At 41.6% G+C, this 24368-nt stretch overlaps 1 protein-coding gene across 3 annotated transcripts; it reads left to right on the forward strand.

Moving 5' to 3' along the window:
* The first annotated feature begins 13072 nt into the window (after nt 1-13072).
* ASTL (astacin like metalloendopeptidase) lies at nt 13073-23213 on the forward strand. Of its 3 annotated transcripts, none has more exons than XM_069015948.1 (13): nt 13073-13167; nt 13399-13423; nt 15660-15730; nt 16058-16082; nt 16917-16988; nt 17789-17923; nt 18477-18594; nt 19328-19506; nt 19632-19716; nt 20106-20233; nt 21215-21330; nt 21754-21979; nt 22959-23213. In XM_069015948.1, exons 1-13 carry the CDS (start codon nt 13099-13101, stop codon nt 22991-22993), a joined length of 1284 nt encoding a protein of 427 aa, XP_068872049.1. In that variant the 5' UTR covers nt 13073-13098; the 3' UTR covers nt 22994-23213. The 3 variants fall into 3 exon arrangements, with proteins under 3 accessions (XP_068872049.1, XP_068872050.1, XP_068872051.1); XM_069015949.1 differs by having other exon boundaries at nt 15660-15676; XM_069015950.1 differs by having other exon boundaries at nt 15660-15676; nt 16935-16988.
* The last annotated feature ends 1155 nt before the right edge of the window (nt 23214-24368 follow it).

Consider the following 24368-nt stretch of genomic DNA (forward strand, 5'->3'; position numbering starts at 1 on the left):
AGGTCCTTTTCTACTGAGCAAACAATGAGTTACCTGGAGCTAATGGCTAGAAGCTGATGCCAGATAAACTCAGAGTGGAAACATGTTGCAGATTTCCAACAGTGGGCATAATTTCTGTGGGAGCCATCTCTGAGGGATTGCGGAGGGTCATCCATCACCGGTAGTTTTGAAATCAAGACTGGTGTTGTGCAGGTTGTTTTTATGGGACTATTTTTATTCAGTTGTGGTCTATGTTGATGTTGAACCACCAATGACACTACTGATGTGCCATTCTGTGTTGTTCCATGTGTATATGGGACCCACTTGGGATGTGAAGAGAGTGTTAATATGTGAGGCAAGTTTTCAAACAATCACAGTTCCTCTGAGAGCATCAAAGGGCCAGCTGCAAAGAGAAAAGCAGCTTTAGAAGGTCACATCATGCCACAAAGCCCAGCAGAAAAACAGTATCTGCATTACCAGGTGAACTGCTTCAGTGTGAAGTCTCAGCACCTCAGTAATGGGGATTCAGAAAGAAAATGTCAGCCCCAGCTCAGGACAGACCCAGGTGAAAGAAAGAAAAATTTATCACTGGAAATGCAACTGAAAGGAGAATGTTGTTCGATAAAGTGGCAGACAAAAGGTTAAGTGTGAGCCCAATTAAGCAAATGAGTAGATGCTTTCCTGTATGAGGGAGGGTATCTTGCTGAGAGCAGATAACAACTCAGATAGATATGCTGCTTCTCCACTGAACTCTGCTAATTTGCTATTGAAAATCCAGGAAAATAGAGCTCACTTTGTGCCTATCTCGTTTTAATCTGAGAACTGGCTCTTGATTGACTGGAGAAGCAGATCTTATTTCTGGGCAAGTAGTTCCACTGCAAGTGTACATTTATTTGCACTAGATTTTTTTTTTTTTTCTAACCACAGGAGATTTGAGAAACTTCAAAACCTTCTGAAGTGCCAGACACCAGAGTGCACATTGTGTATTTGTGATAAACTGCTGCCTCCTAGAGGTGACAATATTTTTCTTACAATTTCTGCTTTGAGTTGGTAACATGCCAGAGCTTCAACTTTTTGCTGTAAAGGATATTTTGCAGAGAAAAGCTTTGGAATCTTTTTTAACTTTCAGTTAAAATTATATCTCCAGCTATATTAAGGCTGCAAAGCCAGGAAATTAAAGAATTTTGGTTGCCTATAAAGCCTTAGCTCTATCCACTTTCATGTCAGCCTTACTTTAAACCTTTAAGTACACGATAACACCATTTTATTTGCAAATGAACTATGAATAGGTTGCTGATAAGATTTGTTCTGGTAATGAATCAGGGTTACATACTGTCTTTTATGTGTCTCCCTCCAAAGAAGGAGTAGCTAAAGAAAAATATGACTCCAAATTACCATCTGATATTACAGTTTAAGCAGCTGGAAATATGCACAATTATTACATGGGATTTTTCTCATTTAATTTATACCCAACCTGGCACTTGTGGCCAGATTTACACTAGAGCTGTGTGCTCATTTCCACAGCAAAATTCCATGGGAATTGTGTTGGAACATGTGCAGCACTGGTATTAAGCATTCTGAAAAAAAATAACCTACAACAGGTCTTTAGGAGGTACCACTGTGTGACAAAGCCCAAGCAGGCAAGCAGAAGAGCCTGGAGACTCTGTTTTCCACACCTGGCTCCTCATCCCACTGCGTCTCAGACTGCAGATATCACTGTCACTGCAGAAAAACTTCCAGAGAAAGAGCAGGAAGACCCATCAAAAAAGGCTGTCATGTTTTTCACTGCAGTTCAAGAGTCAAACTAGCAGTAAAATGGACAAAGCAGCATCTGCTTCTGTGTCAGTTAATTCCAGTTTTGGAGCAGATTGCTTTTCCCTTAAATGTTATATGCCGGTCTTGCCTTTCCAGTCTAGAATAGGATGTCACCAAACAAACAAAAGTACATAGATGGATCAGAACAAATTATTCAAGGTGTAGAACAGGTTCTGTGTAAAGGAATGAAAGAGCAAATTACAGCTCCTCAGCCCAGGAGATACTGCAAGGGATGCAGGAAGAGGTCTCTAAAATCCTGAGTGTATGGGGGAAACTGTCTAGGGATCAACTTCCCAATTCCAGTATAAGAACTACTTTGTTCAAAACAAAGGGGAAGTATCCTATATGTTTTCCCTGTTCTTATGTGCTTTTCTAGGCAGCCACTTTTGGCCCGCGCCAGACAGAGGACACAGGGTCAGAGACGCCTGTGGCTATTCTAGCAGACATCACATGCCATACAAATTGTATTTCCTATGTCTTTTAGGCAAAACCCTGAGAATCAGCTTGGTTTTTGGATACATTATTTTGAGTGACTGACTCATGTAAAGTTGCAGTTTGTCAGTAGCTGTTGGTCTCTTACTGTTTCCTTCCATGTTTCCTTTGAGTCTCAGTGAAAGTTTTCATGTATCCCCTCCCTCTGTCAAAGAGGCACAGGCAGGAAGGCACAGTGAACAGACTGGGAACTGGTCTGTTCCATGTAGTTGCTCACTATGTGCATTGGGGTCTTTTGCTGGGTACCTCCACAGTAGAAGCTGCAAATACCTTAGCAGTGGTAATTGTTAATGGTGAATCACTTTTAGTCCTTATAATATCAAGAACAATACAGGAACATTTTTCCCTGGGATGGTGTTGTTTCATCCTGTTCCTTGACATAGAGACGGAGAACAAAGAGGAGGAAATAACTGAGGATAAGAAAGATTCACATCTTCTAGCTCCAAACTCTAGAAATTATATTCTGTTCATGTTCACCTCTAGCCATTCCTTGTGACCCACAATATTTTGTCTGGCTTTGGAATATTTTTCCATGACACTGCTATTATACAAATTTCAGCCAGCACTCTGATAAAATGAGTTGGCACATAAGATCATGTAGCCAGACCTTCCCATCGAGAGAAAAACACCCTCTACAAAAACAGCCTTTTCATAAAACAGCCTCCAGCTATCAAGATAGATGCCTTTCACTGAGTTTACTGACACTGTGTTAAGTGCAAGAGTGGCTGGGTCTGGGCTTACAGTATCCTTACTCCTCTGCTGCTGTGATCTCTCCAGTCTCCATGCCTTCCTTTAAAATAGTTCAGATGGGGAATTGGTTTTGCCTTTTGCAGAAATATATGCTATGTTTAGCCTTTCAGATTGACATCACAGTGAGATCTGACCTCATCCTTGTCAGATTTGACAGGTAATTGCTGCTCAGAATGGATGTTGTCCAGTGAGAAATAGAGCAGTAGGTCTTTCACATTTTACACTACTGCCAGCACCATTATTGGTGCTTTGCAGTCAGGCCTAATCTAAATGATCTCTAGATAGCCACCACCTTCAGGATTTAGGCACTTCTGTGGTGGAAATCACAGGGGCATTGCCTATGATTGCCCCAAAGCGCTGTACTTGCTTTGTACACAACTTTCATTCTCCAAAGTCATTGGGGCAAAACCTTCCCCTAACACAAGACTCAAAAAGTTACACCCAAATTTGAAAGGAGCCCTCCCATGTGTGGTCCTTTCAGTAGCTCTAGGAAATAGTTTCCTTAATTTTCACAACTGCCAAAATTATGCTTCAGAAGACTGTCCTCTCCCCAGTGGGCTCCCTGACTTGAAGCCCTGTGTCCTCAGCTGTTCCCTAGTTGATCCCATGTAAATAATCCCAGAGTAAATAATCTTTGAACTGCAAATCTGCAAAGTGGGTCAGAGGCTCTTCTCTGGGTACAGTAGGAGGAAACCTGACACAGTTATGGTGAAGAGTAAAACCCTCAGTGCAAATTCCCTTACTTGACTCAGTTGTTTCCACTCTGGTTGCCACAGGCTCTACTTCACTGCTTACACTGGCCCTCCTCACTCTGTCCATTTTTCCTGGACACACTTGTGACTTTCAAAACTCAGTTATATTCTCCCTCTGCTTTCATAAACCTTTCCCTCCTCTTTCTGTTCCTGCTTTTATCTGTTCATTTTGTAGGTCTTCCCTTTCCCTCACCATATGAGAATCCACTCTCTATTGAAAGGATAGATGATTCTTCTTTTCTCTGTACCTTATCTCCACTTAGTCTTTTCCTGATCTGTTCCCACTGTCATATTTCATAAGCAGATTACAGATCCCATACCAACATCTGACTGATCTGTTTTCTTACAATGTGAAATCTCAGGCTGACACTGATGTCTTCTCCCAAAAGATTTCAAATGAGCTTAAGCCTAACAGGGTTGTATTAAAACTCATGATTTTCCCATGCAAGTTGCCTTCACTTTCCAACATCTTCTCTCACACCACTACATATCAAAAGCCCTCATTACCAAGCCTGTAACATCTTGGATGTCCCCAGCATGACAGACACGTATCATATCAGCAGCAGTTTGCACTTTCTTGGTCACTGTCAGGCTCTTCTTGTCTGTACAGCCTAACTCCTCTGAAGTACCAGCTCCACTGAAGGTGTTTCATGGCATTATCAGACAAAAATATGTGATGAAGTTTAAATCATGCAAAGCTATGCTTTAGGAGAGAAAGAGGTTTTGTTCCAACCAAGTTTAAATTTTGCATTTCACCTAAATTGTGGCAAAATACATGAATCTTGTGTCAAAATTTCTGTTCAAAGTTGAGACACATTTGGTACCAGACAGTAGGAGGGAAAGGTCAGCCCCTGTCTCTGGAACAGGGACAGTTGTGTAATCTTCAGCGGTTGCATGGCAGGTGTGTAGGAGAGATGGCTGCCTACAACATCTTACCCAGTCTGGCTTGCTCTGCACTCATCAGGAAATGATGGGGGCACAGAAACCACACTGTGATTCATACTTGCTTCTTTTTTAATAACAACCATGTAGATGGTCTAAACATCCTGAAAATCTAGGTAACTTTGTTCCAGACACAGCAGAATGCACAGTGCTTACTGGGTCATACAAATGACCTGTGAGGAAGCTCTAGAACCCACTTTGTCACAGACAGAGAAAAGGCAAGGCACAAGACCCCAGTCTCTGCTAAATGTGGTGCCACATACACACACATTGCAATTTAGGAAATGCTCCTTAATGAAAGGCTTCATTAAATCACCCTAGAATAACCATGTGCTGCAGTAACCATACACTGGAGTATGGAAATGTTATCGTTGTCTCATAACAACTCTTAATTTGGGACAAGTGTCTTCAGTGACAGCAAAGAGCATCCCCATTTGTTTCAGTCTGTGAGTGCTTTAATCAAGTACACCCATGAGCAGAGATGCATGTGGTCCTGCTCCTGTAAGGACCAGTAGGTCAGCAAGTCTGCTGCCCACTTAGTTTAATGATTGGGCAAAAAAACTGAGAGTTTTTCTGGTTTATTGGGTAAGAAGGTTGACTCGACCACTTGGTATATGTATTTTTTTTTCTATTCGCATTTTACTGTTCTTTTCAGTTATGTCATCACACAAACCAGCACCTTAGTCCTTGTTCTTTCAACAGATCTTAAGATACCAGAATTGCAATGGTCTGAGGCTACAGCCATAATTCATTTAATGGCAGGCCACAGAGACTGCCTCTATGGCCCTCATAAATTCTTGGAGAGACGAGCTCTACATTCTCTTCTCCTTTTTATGATGGTCCAAAATGAGTATCACATGGGCCTCTCTCTCTTCAAGATCAGAAGAGATTATCAGAATAAAGAAAGTAATAAATACTCCACCCTTCTCTCATTTGCAGAGACTAACCACTTTGAATATTCCACATCATTCACGACTTCAATTTCCTACAAAAAGAATTTACTTTTTTAAAGGAGGAATACAAATGTCCACACAGAACCTGTTTATAACATTCTTATCAGAGACAGAAGGCAAATACACGTGCAAAGGAAGCAGACCTCTAAGTAGAAGATTTCTCAGAGTGCCTTGACCTTGATTTGTTGCTGAACTCACGCTGCATCATGTGCAGATTTACAACAGAACCATCCCTGTAAGAAAACAGAACTGCAGTTCAAATCTTCCAGTACAAATAAATGGTTTTCCTGCATACAAACCTGTGAACTGAGAGCCAAATCTGAGTTCACTGAGGAGAATTGAAATCATTAGCAAAGATGAATCTAAAGCCAAAAGGCTAGACTCGAAGGCACTCAGATTAAAGTTTGGCCATGCATGTTTCTATAAGATAGCTAGATAAATCTAAAATAAATGAAATATGAAAACATAGATAGGCTTTTCTGTTTAGCAGAAAATCTCAAGGCAGCCTCTCTAGTTTATTTCAACTGCATGTACTCTGAGGAATGTGTTCACCGAGCAACAGAGGGAACCCTGGTAACGGCTTGAGAAATTGTAGTTGTAGGTAATGTGTAAGTGTGCCTTTAATGTGTTCAATAACTAATGGGATAGTTGCTGCAGATGAGTGGGAAAGAAAGGCCCCTGTGGAAGCTTTTTCTTTAATGTAATCACAGCTGTAAGCCAAGGTTAATTTAGCCACAGCTCCCTTGGGAAGCATCATGGATAGACAATTCAGGGTTTGGGTAGCAGCCATCCTCTGTTCTGGGTTCTGTTAGGCCCACTCTTCCCCAAACAGTGAAAACAACAGACTGGCATCCTCATGCTCCAGGATCCTCCAGACTCCATGGTGAAAAATCCTGAAATTCCTGGTGGCCTGAATGAAATCAGTAGTGGAAGGGGGAGAGAGGTGCAGGCATATGTACACGTTCAGCTCCTTCTGCTGCAGAATGGGGGAAAAGATTATTTTCTTTCCAGATGGAACTGCTGGTAGGACAAATCCATGATGCTGCAGTTTTTGCATGTGCTTTTAACAGGAGTCCTTGCACGGCACAGAGAAAGAGGCAGGAATGGGTAGCCCTCAGAAATTGAGCGGGCATGAAGGGTGTTTTTCCTGTTAAATGGTTAAATCATGGGTTGCAGTTGTAGATTTTAAAATGTGAATTATTTCCTTGTAAAAATTAAGCCACAGCAATGAGAGGGGACAGGGTGGTTAGCCCCAGCCAAGGCTGTGCTGTGCAAACCACCCCAGTGACTGACAACACAAAGCAGGAAAGCCTTCGGCCTCCCACCCTTCCTCCCCTACCCACTGCAGCTCTGCTGGTGCTGCTTCAGCATCCCCTGCATCAAACCTGCTTGTCCAGTCACTCTCCCTGCTATCCCCAGCTCTGCTGCTGTCTGACCTGGCAGGGTGGCAGACCCTGCTGGTCCAGTCTGGACCCTCGGCCCCCAGGCCAGACCATGCCCCTCAGTGTGGCTGTCTGAGGCCCACCAGGTTTTGGTTACATGCTCACAACAGACCGAGCAAAACACACTGCTGGCTGTCCTGCATGCTCAGGAATCCATGCTGCATCAATTATTTTGGTCAAAGCTTTAGAGATCACTGGTTGCTTCTTTGGAGGCAAATGCTCTCTTTGGCAAAAGACTCCTGGAACATGAAAGCAGATTCTTTGTTTCAATAACCTTGAAGTTTATTATCAGGTAATCTTTCCAATGTTAATATTTAGCCACTAGTATCTATTTGGATAGCAGCTTCCTTAAAACAAAACAGGGACTGTAAGAGCTGTGCTTTCTTTTCCTAAAGAACTTTTCTGTGCATCCAGGTAAAGTCAGAAGTGGCAGAGTGTCCAGACTCACCTGTTCAGGAGACATGAGAGGAGCTACAGATCATCCTCCCAGAAGCAAAGCAAGCCATAAGCTAACATGGTGAATGGGTGCAATTCCCATTGTGCAGGGAACTGGCATTAGAAAAGAACAGTAAGAGCAAAACAGCCTTCTCGAGACTCCCATTGAAATATTAAAAAATCCTGCTGAGGACAGCTGGGAAGCCAATATGTGAATAACAAGCAAAGGTATTGAGACATGTATTGAGACAAGCAGCACAGTCAGAGAGCACAGACAGCCTTTCTGATGAGGGAGAAAGGAAAAAGAAGTCAGAGCGGTGATATTTGAGCGAGGGACAATACCCAATCACCAATGGACTCTTTATCAGGCAGATCTGTGTACCACAGAGGCAGAGATGTGCTTTCCACTTACAGCACACACAGGCAGCTCCCATGCACTCATTGGAGAGGCAGACATGAGAAATTTCCTCTCCCTTAGTTAAACTGCCAAGCAAGCACTCACAAGGGTAACTTTCGTGGCACGGTTACTGTAAGCAAAAGCTTCCCCGTAAGCAAAAGGACACAGGAGATCAAACCAAGCAGGGGAGCTGGCTGGCATTTCATAATCTGTCACAGGGAGATCTCCCGAGCTGGGGCAGCACTGGGTGATGGTGTGTCTCCCTTCAGAGGGCAGAGAGACCAAAAATGACCCCAGGCACCGCTCAAACAACTTGCACCTTACCCCATCACATGGATTCCTTTGCAATCAGCATAACATTGCTCTGCAGGCTGGAAACATCATGTAAACCCTTTGATCCATCCTTTCTTCACCTAAGGGCAGCAGACAAATCAGATGGCTTCTCCTGATAAAAGAAAGGAATTTGTTGTTTTTTTTCAAGGCAATCAGAAGTTCATTACTAAAATTGTCCAAATTAAAGTTCCAGTTTCATCACTTCCATTCCCCATCCCTCAGTCCAAATAGTCATTGGATCACACATCATTACAAAAAAAAAAAGCTAGTTTAATTGCTAAATTATGCTTTGCTAAATTTGGCCTTAAAATTGGATTTTGAAATTAAAATCAACTTGTTTTCAACTTTTATTTTAGAAGTTACAGTGTTTTGACTATTCCAACATATTTATTAGGTTTTTTTCTAACTGAATATTTTTCTTTTGTAAAGAAGAATCCATCACAAAAAAAAAGATCTTTTTCTTCATTGTCCTTTTTCTGATGACAGATTGAAGTTTAAAGTTTCTAGGTTTGGCTCTTTGAATAGAAAAGTGACTAACCAATAGCAAGCCAATATTCATCATTTTAGGTTTGGGTTCTTTCAATAAACAGTCAGGGCTAGGACTGCAGCTGGAGCATGTCAATAATATCATGGAGGATGTGTCAGTGTTTTGCTAAAGAACCTGCAGACCACGTGGATTCATTGGTCCAGATGGTGTTACCAATGACATGGAAGCCCTCAAAAACTGAAAGCAAAACAGAAAGGGTAACAGGAATCTGAACAACTCCAGGTCCTCTCTGGGAGGTAGGATCCAAAGAAGAAGTGTGAAGAGGGACATGAAGGACAAGTAAATCTATGGATGCAACAAGTATGGTCTTGGGCACTGGAAAACAGCTTCTAACTCCACTTTGACTTGCCTAGAGCTGTCTTTTGTAACACGTGTCAGTCTCCAATATAGGCACTTGAAGTCTGTGCTGGTTACTTGTGAAATCCTCAGGAGCTGCCAGCACTTCAATAATACTCTTCACCAGCAAAGTGCAGTAGCAGCTGACATGAATTCCACTGAAATTGTCCACTCCTAATCACTGCACTTCCAAAAATGTACAGGCAACTTGGAAGGAATCGAAATGTAATTGTAGAACCAAGAAGAGTGGAATTATTAGAGTAAAGGACTGAAAGTCGTTTAAGCCAGCTCAGAGAAAGCTTGTGAGGACTGATTTATATCTGAAAAGTATCTGATCATAAAGACACCACAGAAAAGGAAGCTATTTCTGTCTGATTAGGGCACTTGGAATTAGTGAGGGGGAGACAAAAAGCACTGAGCTGAAAGCACTGCACTGCAGCAGACTTCTGGCCAGAGGACAGGGGTTCATAGCTCATGAACCCAGAAGTCAGTGGAAGCCAGAATTCCTTTTCCAAATGAAAGTGAGCCAAAATACTGAAATGCTGCACAAAGCAGACATTCCTGGGAAAGGATACTGAGCAATTCTAGCTAAAATAATATATTCCTGGTTCAGGTTTGTCATTAACCCCAGACTGCATATGTAATTGTGTGGTGTTTATTCATGTGATGCCAATCCACAGACATTTCAGTTATGTGTTGTGGTCCATACCATTGCTTCAATGGTTGGTTTTGGTAAAGCTGGGAGATTTTAAACTTTCGAGATTAGTAAGTATCTTACCATGAATCAGTTATGGTAACTATCACATAACTTCCACAAGCTGTTTGACATAAAGGTTTCTATTAGTTCCTGGAATTATTTTTTCCTGCATTTTATGATACAGCAATTAGTAGAAATTAGTGCAATTTCTTTCCCCAATTAAATCTTGATGGTTTACATTATATTTTGGGAGCTGTTTACAGTGAAAGATTCCAAAGAGAATAACCATATTACACATATAACTAAATGACATATAACTGAACAAAATCTGAAAGATTTCCTCAGAAGTGTTGTAGCTTTTATACATCTGCTGTTTTGATTTTGACTATGTACATTTGCAGTGAATTTCCATATCAACAGAAGAGAAATTTTTTTTTTTTTTTTAAATTGGTGTGTAGGTCTATTATTTTCTTGGTTATGCCTACAGATTTCTGCAAACCAGCCTATGTCCTCAGGCATAACTCCAAGTTTTGTAGTGGTCATTTAGGAGAAGTGCTATTTTTGCTGAAGACTTCTTGCGGACTATGGCACTGTCCAAGTACTTCTTGACATTTTGTTACTAGTTTTGGACACCTGCTAATAGTTGTTCACATGTTCAAAATCTATGGAGTCCCTACTGTCCACCAGAAAATGGGATATACTGACAGGAGAACTCGGGCCTGACAAAATTTCCCACATGCTTTTCTTGTACACATGCAAAGAGAGCTTCTCTTTGTGAAGTCCTTGTTTGGTTCCTAAAGGTTCCAAACAATTTCTGTGACACTTTCTCTACTAGAGGCACAAGCTTTATTTTAGCTAGTAAAACTATGTCTTATTTTTGCAATATCTCAATAAATTAGAGTGGTTTTTGACTAGTGAAAACAGGTCTGCTGACAATTCCTCCCCCATGAATACCACACTTTGGAAAATAACCAAACATTGAATCTAAATACCAGGCACAAATCAAAAGTGATAAGATCTTCCGAACTGGCAGGAGCCATGAGTGCCAGCACTTCCCCTCACTCTGCTCTGTGTACTTTGCCAGCTGCAGCATTTATAGCCACATCCTTGATCCCAAATAGCCATCTCCACCATCAGCAGTATTTGTTATCTTATGGAAAGACGTGGCATGCAGCAATCTATTTCATGGACTGTTTAGTATGCCAGCATAGTCACATGTTTAGGATAAAACGTGCTGCATCATTTTTGCCAGCCCAGTTCCCTCACTCTTTCCTGAGCACATGCAGATAATCAGTCATTCAGGAGTATTCAGTCATTTTCCCAAAAACATGCTACAAAGATGCTAAGGTTACCAACCTTCCTAACTTGCTTTTAAAGTTTGTTTTATGCCCTCACTACTTCTGATCTTTCCTTTTTCTCCTGGACTCGTTTTCCCTCAGAGTGGTCTGATTTTTCCTTTTTTCCCCCCTAAACTCTAATGGAAGCAGGTTATGTGCAAGCCCCATTTTGCAGTGTGTTTTTGGTATGGTTTTGGCATGCCACGGTATCTGGCATCATGGACTTTTGTTTTGTCCTTGTGTTGAATGAGAAACATGGAGAACCATTGTCCCACTGCAGACCAGAGCTGCACAGCTTTGCTTCAGCACACGGAAGATTTTCATGCCTCTGAAACATAAACATTAAAAACAGACACTTAGCACTGCTTATTGAGAACATTTATGTGCACAAAGGACACACAGCAGGATTAGCATGCGGACAATGGCTGCCTGATGCTCTTTCATGGTCACAAGGTCCATCTGCTACCCTGCTGTGTACTAACCCGTGCCTAGGGCATACATTCCTCCAGCCAGTGTGCAGAGACAGAAAAGGAAAAGTAATATCTCCCTGTGCTGCCTCCCTGTGGGGGTGACAAAAGTTTATCCCTCGACTTTGCCAATCCAGACTTTCTTAAATTAGTCAGCAGTGTGCACTGTGAATATTCCATCACTAAAATAAAGAGTAGCCCCCTCCAACACAATTCAGATTGCATTTCCATCTAACTCCTACTCTTGACTGGGTATGATTTGGAGACAAATAGATGGAAAGTTTCCTGCTGCTTCTTGATTCATTCACCAACATGGAGAATTTCTAGAACATTTTATTCAATACAGAAATAAGGAATAACAGTGTGAGTGGGTTTAAAACTCACTCGGAGGGTATCTGAGCACTAGCATGTTCTAGAGACAGAACCAGTGCATTTTATGATTCAGTTTCCTTTTCCATGCATGGAAAATGTGCTCTGACACAAAGCAAAAGTGTATCAGAGACCAGACGCTTTCCCAGCTACAGCAGCTTCAGCAAATGGTTCACTAAGCAGAGCTTTGCTGTGAGAAGAGGTTGCTGTGATAGGAGGCTCAGTGGTTTTTGGTTTGCCTCCTACAAGCATTCCTAGCTAGATCTGCTCATTGCTTCCTACATCCATTTCTGGACAAGTGCACCCCTGCAAAACAAATCTGTTAATCATTCTCAAAATGAGTAAGTGCTGCTTATGCTGCTGCTCTCTTTCCCCCTCTCTGATTGCTGGTCACAAAACTCATAGGGGCACCTGTAACTGTCAGACTGCCAGAAATAATGGAACACAGGAGACGTTCCTGATGTGGTGAAACATCAAGAAACACAGAGGAAAAACCAAAAATCTCTACATATAGAACCATAAGGTGAGAAGATGAAGGGTGTCCTCTCAGGGAAGACACAGTCATAAGCTCACTGAGTAACCACATGTTGTACGTTTCAAAGCAGCACAATACTGTCACGGCCTCCCGTAATCTCAGTGACATAAAGGAAAAAGTCACCTACCCTCTGAAATCCTAACAATCCAGTACTCTGGAAAGCTGTCCAGGATCAAGGGCTTCCTCTGAACATTTCAGGAAAGATCCTACAAGAAGCAGAGGAAGTGCATGGCAGCAGAAGCATGAGGCTGAGCCAGCTCTAGAGAGCAGCCCGAAGGACCGCGGGAGGCCTGGGGATGCTACGGATGGCGGTGACAGCGATAGCGCTGCACCGGGAGATGCCCAGAGGCTAAACCGGCTGTTGAGGCAGCAAAAGGAGTTCGCTTCCTGCTGAGATTCCCATTGGCTGGGGCAGGATTTCTCAGGCCAGGCAGAGCAGGCTCTGCTGGTATATCTAGCGGCAGCGCTCCTGGGCGGCCAGAGGTGAGGACTCGCACTGGTGGTCTGTCCCCACTGCACAATGGATCTCAAGAGGTTCCTGGTCTTCACTGCATTTCTGCTTCATGCTACTCTGGGCTTCCCTATTCAGGTGAGAGCAGCTCCATACAGCTGTGCTCCATCTTCTAGCTGATCTGTTCTTCCGGGACTGAAGCCGTGAAGGCCCACTTTGATAAATTTTGTGCAAGAATATATTAGTAATATAATAATAAATAAGGGCAATCTAATAATTCAGTTCCTCCTTTCATCCTTGTTTTGATACTATTGTTGCTGCGTTTGTTAGCTATGGAAGAATAATGCCTTTTACCTGTTGGTTTTGCAGGAGAACTATGAAAACAGCACAGCAAGTAAGTAGGATTTATTCTGTATTTTAAAAACAACTGTTATTTCTTGACTGTTTATTACATAGATGGTTTTTACTTGTTTTTAGAGCATATGAAAGCACTGACACAGGCCTTTTGAATGAGGCTATGTTTTATAACTTGTTATTGAGCTGAGTGCAGATGTGTTTTCACAAAGATGTGCTTTCCACAGACTTTTGGGGTATGGTTTACTAGGTTAATTCAGATGTGCTTTCACAGGCTTGAAAATAAAATTTTAATTAGACATCTTGATACCTTTTCATTAAGTTGAATGTTATAATAAGACTGCTAATCATTTGCCTCCTTGCCTACCTCGTTGCAGCTGTAAGAGAAAGCGATGTCAGGCATCAAAGAAAGCTTTGCTTTGTTCTGTTTTGGAACAGGCTCAGCTGAACAGCTTTTGTTAACTTGCAAAATATGAGGAGAAAATTGCAGATCTTCAGAGGTCAATGGAAAGAAAACTGTAGGCAGACTTTACAGCAGGAAACTAACAGGCTGGGTGTGATGTGTGTAAGAAGACGACACCTTGGAAAAATTTGCTTGACATAGTCAAAGCAAGTGACAAAAGAAAACTGACAAATTCTTCTATTGAAATGTCATGTGTGGCATGGAAAAAAAGGGATGTTGTAAAATTACTGCTCAGTAAATTTAGAAGGGACCAAGGGGCATGCTTGCTCAAGTTCGAGGTAGTCAGCAGCTCAGACTCAAAGTTGCAGGTTTATTGAGACAAATGCATATAATGAGTTTTAATTTATCATTGGTACTGCTTTTTGTGCCTTTTGAGACATCCTTCAGCATCTACAGTGAAGGGAAAACATGAGCTGTATAATTTTGAAAGCCCTGTCACACCAGATGTTCATTTCATCAAGGAGATGGCAGACGCCTTCTCTGGTGTCTCATTTAGGTTTTAAAAAGAAGTTGCAGGCTTTATGTGCCTAGGAATCTGGAGCCTAATTTCCACTGACTTTGACTACTCAATTAATCTAGTGCCTCTTGGGTGCATAAATTCTGAATCTGGTCAACCCATCTCAAAAATGTGCCTCCCTGCAGAATGTGTTTAGATGCCATGGATCTCTCTGATGCAGCTGGTGGGAACTGACTGAACTTTTCTGTAATAAACCACCATCATTACAGTGGACTTCCACTGCCATATAACTGAAGTAACAGTCTGAAAACACAGACTGAAATATTTTTGGCTCAATAAAAGCAATTCTGTTGCGGGTGCTAGATAGAGTCTGTGTTTGAGCAATAACTATGAAAAGGGAAAGGTGCTGCAAGGTGTGATAGAGCTTGGCATATATTTTATTGAAAAATAATATGGTCAAAAATTGGGGCATAGGTGGGCTTGGAAATAATAACTGTTTACATGAGTGTTCTCTGTTTCAGTGTTGAATAGGAAAAACAAAATTGTTTCATTCTTTGACAAGGAAGACTGCAATTATTAGGAAACTGGAAGAGATTGCCAGATAGGCTTGCAACATATCCATCATACTTAAGAACAGGTCAAACAAACTATGGGCAGGAACAATTTAGATAAAACTCTTTCTGACTTAGGGAAAGCAGACAAACTGATGACCTCTGGAGGTCTTTCCAATTTTTAAAGTTTTTTGATATTATAACAGTGAAGATAGAAATTTATACATCAGGTCAGATTTTCACATCTGGTTTGTGTCTAGAATCTGATATTTGGTAAAAATCAGAGGGCATCACAGTAGAAAGGCACCTTAGGACCCAGAACGATACCAAGCTGCTGTCAGTTACATACTGAAGCTGAGATTATTTTCCTCATGCTAAATTATAGCCTCCACCCCGTTATAACTTTATTCTTTGACACTGTGAAACCAGAGGATATTGTTGAGCTGGTTAGCCTGCACCTGTTGCAGAGAAGTCTGGGGACAAAGCATTTGTCACTAGTTTCTTTTGTGTTTCTTTTTCCACACTGAAGCTGATAAAATGCTTTGCTGATTCTTAGATGGTAAATGACCAGGATTCTGTCTCTCAGCACAATCTACTAGGAATTTTCATAGCTGTTTGACTAAATATCTTTTTAATTTCCCTGCCTGTGCCTCAGCTAGTGTGCTCCATTCCCCTTCATGCAAAGGGATCTGCCAAAGGCATTCCCACGGCTGAGGAGGTTCATCCTACTGAACACTGTGAACTTGCATTCAGGTTGCATTCAGAATCTAATTTTTTTTTTCTTTTTTTTTTTTTCTTTTTGCAGCAACAGAACCTACTGAGGTAAGGAAAGCTAATTCAGCTCTTCTGATCACTGGGGGTTCATCCTTGTGGAAAGTAAGGTCACGACTCTTGTACTCCACCTGTAGCTACATCTGTGCAGCACAGTCTTCTCCGCTCAACAGCGCCTCAGAGTGTATCTGAAACTTATTCCACACTTCAGATTGCATTTCCCTTTATGATATCCCTATTTGCCAAGGTACCAAAGAAGAACGTCTACCACCCCATGGTACTTTTTTACACATGGCAAAGTAGATAAAAGCTGCATTGGTGAAAGATACTTCCAGTGGTAGCCTGGATGCTGTTGATAATTTATTTGTTATATTATTTAATTTAATGTTATATTATAAATTGTGAGATGATACTAATGTATTGTTCTTGCAGGTTACTACACAAGAGAATATATATGGTATGTATTACTCCATCTACAAGTATGCATTTGAGAGGATATTCAGTTACTCCAGAAAACAGCACATGCTTAACACAAATTAACCTTTATAAGGAATTTTAAATGAATGCACTCACCACAGTATTTCATGCAAAGCAAAGTCTCTTGGTTTTTGCTAATGGCTTGGCCTTGCTAAATACCTCAGCTGGTACTTTTGCTAAAAATAGCTCTGCTTAAGTAATGTCCTGAATTAAGTCACTTCCAAAGGTTCGAAGAAGTACAGAGGTCCTGTGTTTCTGCTTTTTATTGATGTCAAGACTTGTTGCAAAATACGCAGAGTTGGCTGGTTTTGCTTGCTAGGCCTAGGAGTCACTGATGCTGGGCTTAGCTGGGGACATCAGTCTGACCAATGGAACAGGAATACCAATTTCATTGGTTTCGAGGGTTTTTCAAGAGGTCATCACGTCCTGTAAGAAGTAGCAGGACTGCTCTCCATCCATTTTTGCTTCTGGTATCTTATGTTGGGGATTTGAGTGAGAGTTGTGCATAAGGAAGTAAAACTCTGCCATCTGAGACTTAAACTATGATGGCTAGGAAAAAAAAAGGGGAGACAATGAAATAATTGAAGGAGAATGGCTCTTGGGACTAGATTAATGCCAAAATAACCACAGCTGGGAGGTTCTCAAGATTGTGTCACTGAACAAACACCTACATGAGTCAACATCCCTCCAGTCCCTAAATAGGCTCTGTACGTTTTATGTGCATCACTGGAAAAAGCCTGCATCATCAGATTAAAAATCAGGACTCATATTTTCCCTGGGAATGAGAAAGTGATACTCTTGTATTTCTGCATAGAATCTCCTTTGCCTACAGAGACTGATGAGGAGGACGAAGATATTTTTGACAAAATTCTGAAAGTTAACAAAGGTAATGCCACCAAATCCCTGTCTATAAGGGGCCTGTCTTTGTTGCTCTTTGGGGGCGATGTGGGACGTACAATGTCTTACCACAATCTGTGCAAATGGTTTTCCTATCTTACGTACCACGGCGTAAGAGATACCACTGGGATTACTGCGTGGTCTGCCTGATAGCATCTCAAAACTATTGTGTCAGTACTGAAGGTGTGGAGGCAACTGAAAACTATTCAGACAGTGTCTTCAGCTTTAGTTTTCAACAGCTTTGTCATTCTTTGGACATAAAGAGAAAATGTGGCTATTTGGATGCTTTGTTATTTAACTGCCTTTTTCTTGAATGAAGCATCCATCCCTTGCATTCAGTCATCATATGGCTTTGCAGTACAGACTCCTAGATAAGCTGCAGTCAGTTCCATGCTCCCTGCTCAAGACTTCCTCTTCCCTCATCCTTCCAAACATTCCCTGATCAGCTTGTTTTTCTCACATTTTCTCCTCCAAGAGTCATCCAAGTAGCTTTACTTGAAGCAGTCTGTACAAAGAGACACCAAATATTCCTACAGTTTTCTCCTGACAACACTCTTCTTTTTGGCTTGCCCACCTTCTTGGGTTTCCTTATTGGCACCTCTTGCTTTTTCCCAGCACCTTCCTGGGGAGATATTCGATGCCATTCATTCAGTGTCACATGATGGATGTTTAAATAGTACCAAAGTAAAACATCATTCTTACTCTTGTGACTGCTTGTTTTTCCAAGTGTGTTTAGCAAGTGTCCAGCAATCTATGGTTCAGATGTTTCCACCCTTTCTCTCTCCCCAGACAGCTCTCAGTTCCTGCAGGAAGGTGACATAGTTCCCCGAAGGAGTCGCAGTGCCATCAACTGTCGCCATTGCAACTGGCCCCAATCCAGTGATGGGGTTGTTCGTATTCCCTATGTGTTGGATCCTACTTATGGTGGGTTCAAATTTCAAAAGATTTTTTTAAAATGGATTTTATCCAATACGCTTCAGAGAGAAACTTATGTCTAGTGAGCACACAAACAGTTGAATAAATCAGTTCTAAGGTTTTATTTCTGCTGGGCAAGCACAGATAAATTTTAAGTTACAAGGACCTGAACCAGAAAAAGATCAAATTTAATTGAGAAGTTTTGCATCCATAATGTTTTGGGACTGGTCTCTTGGAGACAACAATAACTATTCCCTCTAATGGTGTCTTCCAGAATACCTGCCTTTATAAGGTTTATGCCTATTACAATGGGGCTCCAATGGTCTGCTTTTCATCAGCAAAACAGCTTCCTATAGTTGTCTCCAAGTGTCTAATAAGAAGATACATCAAAAATCACCACTATAATTAAGTTGAAAAAAGAGGCACCTGAATACATGTGGACAAATACCTGGATAAAGGGGATCTTGTGCCAGGTTGTTAAAATCTTAAACAAAGTTCAGTACTGAGCAAAAAAAAAAAGAAAGAACCTAGGCTAATGTTAAATTAACCCTTTCTTCCCCAGAGGAGAGTCATGTAAAAGGGATTCATGATGCCATGGCAGAGTTTGAAGCACTTACTTGTATTAATTTTGTACAGCGCAAGGCAGAACGTGACTACCTCAGTATTAGATCTGCTGATGGGTGAGTTGGATGATAAATTAACAAGTTATTTCTACACTGTTTTTCAATCCTTTCCTACACTGATTCTGTGTGACCTCAGAGAGGCTTTTGTTTTATTCCAGCACCAAGGTATCCTCCTTGGATACCTTATTAGTGCAAGGGCTCATCAGGTACATCAGGAACTCACTGTAATGCAAATCATGGAAAAGCACCATTAAGGTGGAAAGAATATCTAAACTCATGTTTTCTGTGTGGTATAATGCATACTTGAGCACAACATACATTGATTACTGTAGGTCCTATTTACACAAGTAAACTGATTTTAACTTATGAATAAACAGTTCTTTGAATCACACTGTTGCCCATCAAGCTCAGAATTAGAGCCTATGAGAAAATTGTTCAACATTTGTTAGCTTGAAAGTGTTATTCATCCTTGCTCCATCTCTGATACAGTGTTTAGTATTTCGAAAAAAAAAAAGTTATTTCAAGGGAGTTAAAGTAATGGTAAAGTCAGAATTCAGGAGCCTCTGTGCTAATGAAAGTCTTCCAGAAAGATTTAGCAATGATCATACTCTTCATTCTTTTATATGCCATGGTCACTTTTGCCTCTGTACACTCTGACTACCACAGTGGAGAAGGACGAATCCTTCCATTCCCACAAGAGGTGTGAAGCAAGATTCTCTGCTCTGCCTCTTTGCCTGCCTGCCAATAAAAATCCCATAAATCTTCTGTTGTTGTTCAATGCCTCTCTCAGCTGCTGGTCCAATTATGGGAGAGTAGGAGGGGGACAGACTGTCTCTGTGATGAAAGGAGGCTGCATGTGGAAAGGAGTAATTCAGCATGAACTGGAGCATGCTCTGGGCTTTTTGCATGAACACTCTCGAAGTGACAGAGATAAACACGTAAAGATCATGTGGGAGTACATCAGTCCTGGTAAGTACTTTGAACTCCTCAATGTAGGAAGTGGTGTAGACACATCCTACTGCTCCCAATTCTCCTTTCTTCCCTGAAGGGAGTAGGTAGGAAGCATACTCTAAGTACAATATCATATATTACAGCTGACAGACCAGACTTCAAGAAATTCGAAAACTCCAATAACCTGGGTCTTCCATATGACTATTCCTCTGTAATGCACTATGGCCCGTAAGTAGCAGCATGGCATTACTACTTTCAGAACTCAAATCTTACATTAGAATTAGTTTCTATCATAACTCTCTCCTAACTACCAGTTTCCCCAGTTCACCTTCTGAGAAAAGCACCGTGAGCCAGTTCAGACAAGCTGCTCCCTAGGACTGGGATAAACTCACTAGCCCTTAGTAGGGACCACTTCACTGCTGGGCTTGGGATCAAAGAAGGGCATCTGGACATTGACTCTGCTTACTGCTGGACATCTCAATGAGACCTATTTAAAGAGCACTATTAGTCACAGCAACAGCTTATGTACAGTTCTTGTTCTCCCTCCAAAGCATGCCATTGAATCCTGAAAGAAGTTATGGTGCTTAGAGAACATAATTTCTGATGGGTTTTTACAGATACACATTCACCAATACCACTGGGAAACCAACTATTGTACCCATTCCTGATGGATCAGTACATATCGGACAGAGACAGGGGATGAGCAACTTGGATGTGGCCAAAATCAACAAACTTTACAACTGCAGTAAGTATCTCAAAGGCACCCCACTATCTTCAACTCAGATTTAGGCACGTTGCAGAGACAGCAGGTTTTCATCAGACTGTGAGACTGTTCTCATAAATTCCTGGTACCCACCAGGGTTACTCTGGGAGGAAATGCAAAGGTGAAGCTGGAGGCACTTTGTGATTAGTGAGAAAATGGAAATGGCCTCTAAATTAAATCAGGCACATTTGCTACTAACATAAGTGGCTGCTGTGCAACTGGACTAACTGCTTGCCACATTGTAAACTTCAATGGAATTATTTGGTTTCTTGCAGTTTAGCAGACAATTATAAATCCCAAAAGAGCCAGACATCACCGTTCCTCATGGCAGCTGGTATTTAAGACCTGAGCCAAACCAAAACAATTGTATGCTCCTTTGAACTAGAACAGTTTCATATTGCCTTGTTCAGTTTTCTATTGCATGTTTAACCCTAAGTTTGTATGTTTAAACTCTTTATATTTAACCTCTGCTAGAAGAAATTTTTGTATACAATCACAGAAATTTATTCAAAGAGAAAAAAACTGATGAATAAAGTATTACCTCTTGCACCCCAAGTGCTCCTCCTAAGCTTAGAATTTAAGCATTGCAGAGGCATCATATTTGTGCTTGACTCTTCTGACATCACTTAACTTCCCCTTCTCAGTGGAAAACAGTGGCACCAACTGCAGTGAATTGAAACCTCTCACACTCTTTATAGAGGTGGAGAAAGAGATCTCTTGCTAAATGGCAGATGTAATCAATAAAAGTCACACTTTTCAAAGCACTACTTTACTTTCCTCTTTGATGCATTATGTGAAAATTAGGACAACATGATTCCTCATATTAATCAAGATGTACCCGTACTCTGAAATGAATGCTGACAGATCAGAAAACAGAGATCAGTCCATTCTGAAGAGATTGTAGTTGTGAATGACTGAAAGCTTCTGCAATCCTGATACTGAAGCAAGCATTTTTTTCCCCAGGTCGCTGCAGCACTATTCTTGATGGACCTTCTGGGTCACTGACATCTGCCAACCACCCAAAGAATTACTCAGATAACACCAACTGTGTCTGGCTCCTCCGAACCCGATCCAGAAAGGTAATCAGGTTAATAGTGATCTTGAAATATGGCTGAACTTCTTTCTATGTTAAGCATCTTGTGCTTTGTCTGTACAGCAGTTGCCAGATGGGATCTTCTCCATGAGAGAAATTTCAGACTAGTCTCTGCTTCTCAAGAGCTTAAGCCAGGTATAGGCAAAGACAATGCAGAGTTGTGATTTTGAAAAACTGCCATATGTTGGGCTTGAGGTTTGCAAAATCATGACAAAGCACCCTGAGCATGGGAGCATTCAGTGATTAGATCTGAACCCTGCAACCTCAGGGGAAGAGAGGCAAAGCTGGGTAAGCAGTTCTAGTCTGTGAGTCCGTGCTCGGCTACAGTTTAGATTCTGTCTGTTTGAAGGGACATTCCCTGAAAGAAGTATACTTATATATTAAAAGCTGATTTTCTTTTCCCTTCCAGGTTTCCCTGCACTTTCAAGCCTTTCAGCTGCAGAAAACTAGAGGCTGTCAGGGTGACTATGTTAAAGTTTATGATGGATCCAGCAAGTCTTCTCCAGTTCTAATGGAAAAGACCTGTGGATCAAAGATACCCAATGACATAGTTGCTTCTAGTAATCTTATGCTCGTAGAGTTCATCACAGATGGTGCCCATACAGCTTCTGGTTTCCAAGCCACCTTTAGTGCTGGTAAGTCTGAGAACAAGGAGAATGGCAAGGAAAACAGTCTGTGTCAAATCAACCTTCCTATTCACTCAGGAGAAATATTGAAGAGTTGCTCTCCACGAGGGTCATCACTTCCTTCCTTGCTTTTGATATAATGGGTCAGTTCTACACTGACAACATTTATTCATTTATGCAGATGGGGCCATACTCAGGAAAAGTGGTGTTAGTCAGGTGATTCACAGTTCACCTTCCCTCTCAGATACGTGCCAGTCCAAAGCATGTGCCAATAAAGGGTAATCAATTTAATGATACTGCTAGTGTTACTAGCACAGTAGAAAGAGAATAAATTGTAATGCAGCATTTCAGTATATAATTTCTCTGGAAAAGATGCAGTTTTTAATCACACAGTTCAGAGGGTGAGACAGATCTATGGTGAGCAAGGTCACCCAGCCCCATGGCAAGAAGAGAGGTAGCATTTCCATGGTCAGGATTCCTGGAACCTATCCAGCTAGAACACATTTTCTTCAGTCCCACTTAATTAAGAGCTAAGGCCACAACTAAACAATTAAGTGACCACAGGCTCGAGAGGTAGTGTGTACCAGCTGGAATAAAGGCATGCCTGTGTGTGAGTGTAACCTACAGCAACGGTGCAGCTTGTGTTGGTGGGAAAGGAAGCTCAGCTGTGCCATGCAGCCTTGTATTTGCCATGGAACAAGAACAAGCACACAGAGTTTGCACGAACCCACTGAAATGCACTAACTTCACTGTACACCCAAACCAAATCAGCAATTTTGCATTGTGTCTTTGTAGTGTCTATTTCTGTCCACTGTTGCTATGGAAGGAAACAAAAGTAAAAAACTCCCCATCCCACTTTGATGTGTCCACAAATATAAAGCAATCTTAGCTGTCAGATAAAATGTGATTTAGCATGTACATATTTTAGAGATGCTATGGTTTGTTCAGGGACCTCTGAAAGCTAAGTATTCTCTCATTTCACTTACAGTGAGGACCCAAAGAAGATCTAGCATCCACAACTGACTTAATGAAGAAGAACCTATTCTGTGAATATTGCAATTATGTGTTTCCTACTTTGTTCCTATCCTGGCTTGGATCAGTATGAAATTTAATTCTATTAAGAATCAAAGTTTTCATCTTCCTGAAAAAGTTTATTCCCCAAGCCATACAAATGTAAAAATTCTATACATTTGGTGTGTCCCTCCTTTTGTCTGCACACTTAAGTTATTATTAAACAATTGAATAAAAGGCTTCATTTAAAAAAAGAAAAAGTTTCCATTTCTCTTTTCCAGCCAAACACACTGTCAACGTGGTCTGACTGCTTAGCCCCCTTCATTCAGCCATAGGGTTGTCTCTTAAATATACCACTGCCATAATCATGGGTTTTACTTATTTGGCTGAACAACTCCAAACTTTAAAAAATCATTTTATGGTCTTCACAGTCTTGAGCACGAAAAGGTCTTGGACAGACTCGTACCCCAGCCTAACATTTCCACTTCCAAAAATGACTTCCGTTACAGCCTTAAATCACAAGAAAGGTGGACAAGACAAATCTGCTTCCAGGAAAGAACTGGTACTTCCTATTGCAGCTTTCCCTGTACAGTTCTGGCAGGCAGGGTGTGGCGGTGCAAGTGGCTCCAGCTGCTGTCTCCTGAGGAGAACGCAGACAACCAGCTGTGGTGGTCAGCAAGGTTTAGCATGTAACTTAAAGTCACGTGAGAACCCATGATTCCTTTGTTCTGATTTTTGCATGTTTTCCCCTGATAGGTTAATGTTTTCCCCTCTGTGTTTCATGCATGAAGTTATGCATGTTCATTTCCCATCTTTAATATGTATCGGTTCTAGAAAGTTCCTTGTTCCTCGACGCCCCATTGGATCCTTCCCCGAGGCCCTCCAATGTGTTGTTCCCATTGGTTCCCTTCCTGTCAACCCCGCCTACCAGTCTCTATCCCATTGGCTGACATCCCTTTCCCCACCTATTCTGTACCCAGTATAAGATCCCTGGACCCGCCTACCAATGGGTCTCTTTGTCCCTGTCATTTCACCAGAGTAAACCTGTGTGGAACACATACAGAGAGTCCCCTCTCTTTACTTCTTTGTCTTTGCCTGCGTGCCTGTTTAACAGCGACAGAAAGGTACAGCCCCTTCTGGATGAGGAGCTCTGCCCCTTTTCATTGTGTGTTGGGCACTGAGTGCCGCCTTCCAGAGGGGTTTCAGCATTGACCTCCGGGCTTCTTTGTGTCGGCATGCAAGGGGTAAAACCCCCTTCTGCCAGCCCCCAGTGGCTGAAAACCCTTCAGCAGGGGACAGCTAAGGGTGCTTGTTTAGCCACAAGCCATTTTTGGTTCCGTAAGAGATGATTAAGCCTATCACAGGACCAGATAATGGTACCAGAGTT

Source organism: Aphelocoma coerulescens, chromosome 5 (assembly GCF_041296385.1).
Source record: "Aphelocoma coerulescens isolate FSJ_1873_10779 chromosome 5, UR_Acoe_1.0, whole genome shotgun sequence".
Taxonomy (NCBI): Eukaryota; Metazoa; Chordata; class Aves; order Passeriformes; family Corvidae; genus Aphelocoma; species Aphelocoma coerulescens.